Below are 5,000 nucleotides of genomic sequence, written 5' to 3' on the forward strand. Positions count from 1 at the left end.
AGTTCCTCGGCATGTACCGCGTTACCGTCAACAACGAGGACACGTACTTCATCATCATGAGGAACATGTTCAGTCACCGGCTGACCATCCACACAAAATACGACCTGAAGGTAACGTGGCTAGAAGAAATTCACGTTCTTGTTTCCTGATTTCAGCAGTATTCCAGCTGACTGAAGTGAAAGTACTACATACAGCAATAAGCCCACAGGCTCCTCCTGGTGGTGATGAGTGGTACTGAATGAAATTCTCCTGTTTTGAACAAACACACCACTAGAGGGCGCACATCTGATACATTCTTTTTTGGTCTCTTTAGGGCTCCTTGGTGTCTCGTGAAGCGAGTGATAAAGAGAAGGTCAGATTTAATACATTTAATATAAACTGAGATATCATCTGATAACACCAAGTAACTTCAGGAGATGTTTAAGGAGATTTATTTAAACACTGGTCCTCACAGGAGAAAGATCTGCCCACCTTCAAGGACATGGACTTCAGGAACAACATGCAAAGGATTTACATCAGCGATGAGGAGAAGGAGAAGCTCATGGAGAAGCTGAACCGTGACGTGGATGTGAGTCATGAATCTGACCCGCACTCACACACACACACACACATGCACTCACATACACACAGGGATACACACACACACACAAACGCACACTCACACAATCACAATCATGCACACCCACACACACACACACACATGATCACACACTCACAGACTCACACACTCATACCCACACACCCACACACACACCCACACACACTCACACATATATACATACTCACAGACACAATTACACACACACACACACACATACACACTATCATGCACACATACGCACTCACATACACATGATCACACACACACAGACTCACACACTCATACCCACACCCACACACACACACACACATACATACATACATACTCACAGACACAATTACACACACACATACACACTATCATGCACACATACGCACTCACATACACACAGAAATTATACATACACACTCACACAGACTCACACACTCATACCCACACACACACACATGATCACACACTCACAGACTCACACACTCATACCCACACACACACACACATGATCACACACACACAGACTCACACACTCATACCCTCACACACACACAGACTCACACACTCATACCCTCACACACACACAGACTCACACACTCATACCCACACACACACACATGATCACACACTCACAGACTCACACACTCATACCCACACACACACACACACATGATCACACACTCACAGACTCACACACTCATACCCACACACACACACACACATGATCACACACTCACAGACTCACACACTCATACCCACACACACACACACATGATCAAACACTCACAGACTCACACACTCATACCCACACACACACACACACACACACACACATGATCACACACTCACAGACTCACACACTCATACCCACACACACACACACACATGATCACACACTCACAGACTCACACACTCATACCCACACACACACACACACATGATCACACACTCACAGACTCACACACTCATACCCACACACACACACATGATCACACACACACAGACTCACACACTCATACCCACACACACACACACACACATGATCACACACTCACAGACTCACACACTCATACCCACACACACACACACACATGATCACACACTCACAGACTCACACACTCATACCCACACACACACACACGATCACACACTCACAGACTCACACACTCATACCCACACACACACATGATCACACACTCACAGACTCACACACTCATACCCACACACACACACACACATGATCACACACTCACAGACTCACACACTCATACCCACACACACACACACATGATCACACACTCACAGACTCACACACTCATACCCACACACACACACACACATGATCACACACTCACAGACTCACACACTCATACCCACACACACACACATGATCACACACTCACAGACTCACACACTCATACCCACACACACACACATGATCACACACACACAGACTCACACACTCATACCCACACACACACATGATCACACACACACAGACTCACACACTCATACCCACACACACACACATGATCACACACTCACAGACTCACACACTCATACCCACACACACACACACACATGATCAAACACTCACAGACTCACACACTCATACCCACACACACACACACATGATCAAACACTCACAGACTCACACACTCATACCCACACACACACACACACATGATCACACACACACAGACTCACACACTCATACCCACACACACACACATGATCACACACTCACAGACTCACACACTCATACCCACACACACACACACACATGATCACACACTCACAGACTCACACACTCATACCCACACACACACACATGATCACACACTCACAGACTCACACACTCATACCCACACACACACACATGATCACACACTCACAGACTCACACACTCATACCCACACACACACACATGATCACACACTCACAGACTCACACACTCATACCCACACACACACACACACATGATCACACACTCACAGACTCACACACTCATACCCACACACACACACATGATCACACACTCACAGACTCACACACTCATACCCACACACACACACATGATCACACACTCACAGACTCACACACTCATACCCACACACACACACACACATGATCACACACTCACAGACTCACACACTCATACCCACACACACACACATGATCACACACTCACAGACTCACACACTCATACCCACACACACACACATGATCACACACTCACAGACTCACACACTCATACCCACACACACACACATGATCACACACTCACAGACTCACACACTCATACCCACACACACACACATGATCACACATTCACAGACTCACACACTCATACCCACACACACACACATGATCACACACACACAGACTCACACACTCATACCCACACACACACACATGATCACACACTCACAGACTCACACACTCATACCCACACACACACACATGATCACACATTCACAGACTCACACACTCATACCCACACACACACACATGATCACACACTCACAGACTCACACACTCATACCCACACACACACACACACATGATCACACACTCACAGACTCACACACTCATACCCACACACACACACATGATCACACACTCACAGACTCACACACTCATACCCACACACACACACACACATGATCACACACACACAGACTCACACACTCATACCCACACACACACACATGATCACACACTCACAGACTCACACACTCATACCCACACACACACACATGATCACACACTCACAGACTCACACACTCATACCCACACACACACACATGATCACACACACACAGACTCACACACTCATACCCACACACACACACATGATCACACACTCACAGACTCACACACTCATACCCACACACACACACATGATCACACACTCACAGACTCACACACTCATACCCACACACACACACATGGTCACACACACACAGACTCACACACTCATACCCACACACACACACACACATGATCACACACTCACAGACTCACACACTCATACCCACACACACACACACACATGATCACACACTCACAGACTCACACACTCATACCCACACACACACACATGATCACACACTCACAGACTCACACACTCATACCCACACACACACACATGATCACACACTCACAGACTCACACACTCATACCCACACACACACACACGATCACACACTCACAGACTCACACACTCATACCCACACACACACACATGATCACACACTCACAGACTCACACACTCATACCCACACACACACATGATCACACACTCACAGACTCACACACTCATACCCACACACACACACACACATGATCACACACTCACAGACTCACACACTCATACCCACACACACACACATGATCACACACTCACAGACTCACACACTCATACCCACACACACACACATGATCACACACTCACAGACTCACACACTCATACCCACACACACACACATGATCACACACTCACAGACTCACACACTCATACCCACACACACACACATGATCACACACTCACAGACTCACACACTCATACCCACACACACACACACATGATCACACACTCACAGACTCACACACTCATACCCACACACACACACACACATGATCACACACTCACAGACTCACACACTCATACCCACACACACATACACACATGATCACACACTCACAGACTCACACACTCATACCCACACACACACACATGATCACACACTCACAGACTCACACACTCATACCCACACACACACACACATGATCACACACTCACAGACTCACACACTCATACCCACACACACACACATGATCACACACTCACAGACTCACACACTCATACCCACACACACACACACACATGATCACACACTCACAGACTCACACACTCATACCCACACACACACACATGATCACACACTCACAGACTCACACACTCATACCCACACACACACACATGATCACACACTCACAGACTCACACACTCATACCCACACACACACACATGATCACACACTCACAGACTCACACACTCATACCCACACACACACACATGATCACACATTCACAGACTCACACACTCATACCCACACACACACACATGATCACACACACACAGACTCACACACTCATACCCACACACACACACATGATCACACACTCACAGACTCACACACTCATACCCACACACACACACATGATCACACATTCACAGACTCACACACTCATACCCACACACACACACATGATCACACACTCACAGACTCACACACTCATACCCACACACACACACACACATGATCACACACTCACAGACTCACACACTCATACCCACACACACACACATGATCACACACTCACAGACTCACACACTCATACC

At 47.2% G+C, this 5,000-nt stretch overlaps 1 protein-coding gene across 1 annotated transcript in view; it reads left to right on the forward strand.

The window, feature by feature from the left end:
- The window catches only part of pip4k2cb (phosphatidylinositol-5-phosphate 4-kinase, type II, gamma b), a 21,767-nt gene that overhangs the window by 10,212 nt on the left and 6,555 nt on the right, over positions 1-5,000 (forward strand). The window contains exons 6-8 of the mRNA XM_058374063.1: positions 1-110; positions 314-352; positions 455-568. The exon at positions 1-110 is cut by the window's left edge and continues 37 nt beyond it. Coding sequence (XP_058230046.1) covers positions 1-110; positions 314-352; positions 455-568 — 263 coding nt within the window. The remainder of the gene's footprint in view (positions 111-313; positions 353-454; positions 569-5,000) is intronic.

The sequence above is a fragment of the Hemibagrus wyckioides genome, linkage group LG21 (assembly GCF_019097595.1).
Source record: "Hemibagrus wyckioides isolate EC202008001 linkage group LG21, SWU_Hwy_1.0, whole genome shotgun sequence".
NCBI classification, from domain to species: Eukaryota; Metazoa; Chordata; class Actinopteri; order Siluriformes; family Bagridae; genus Hemibagrus; species Hemibagrus wyckioides.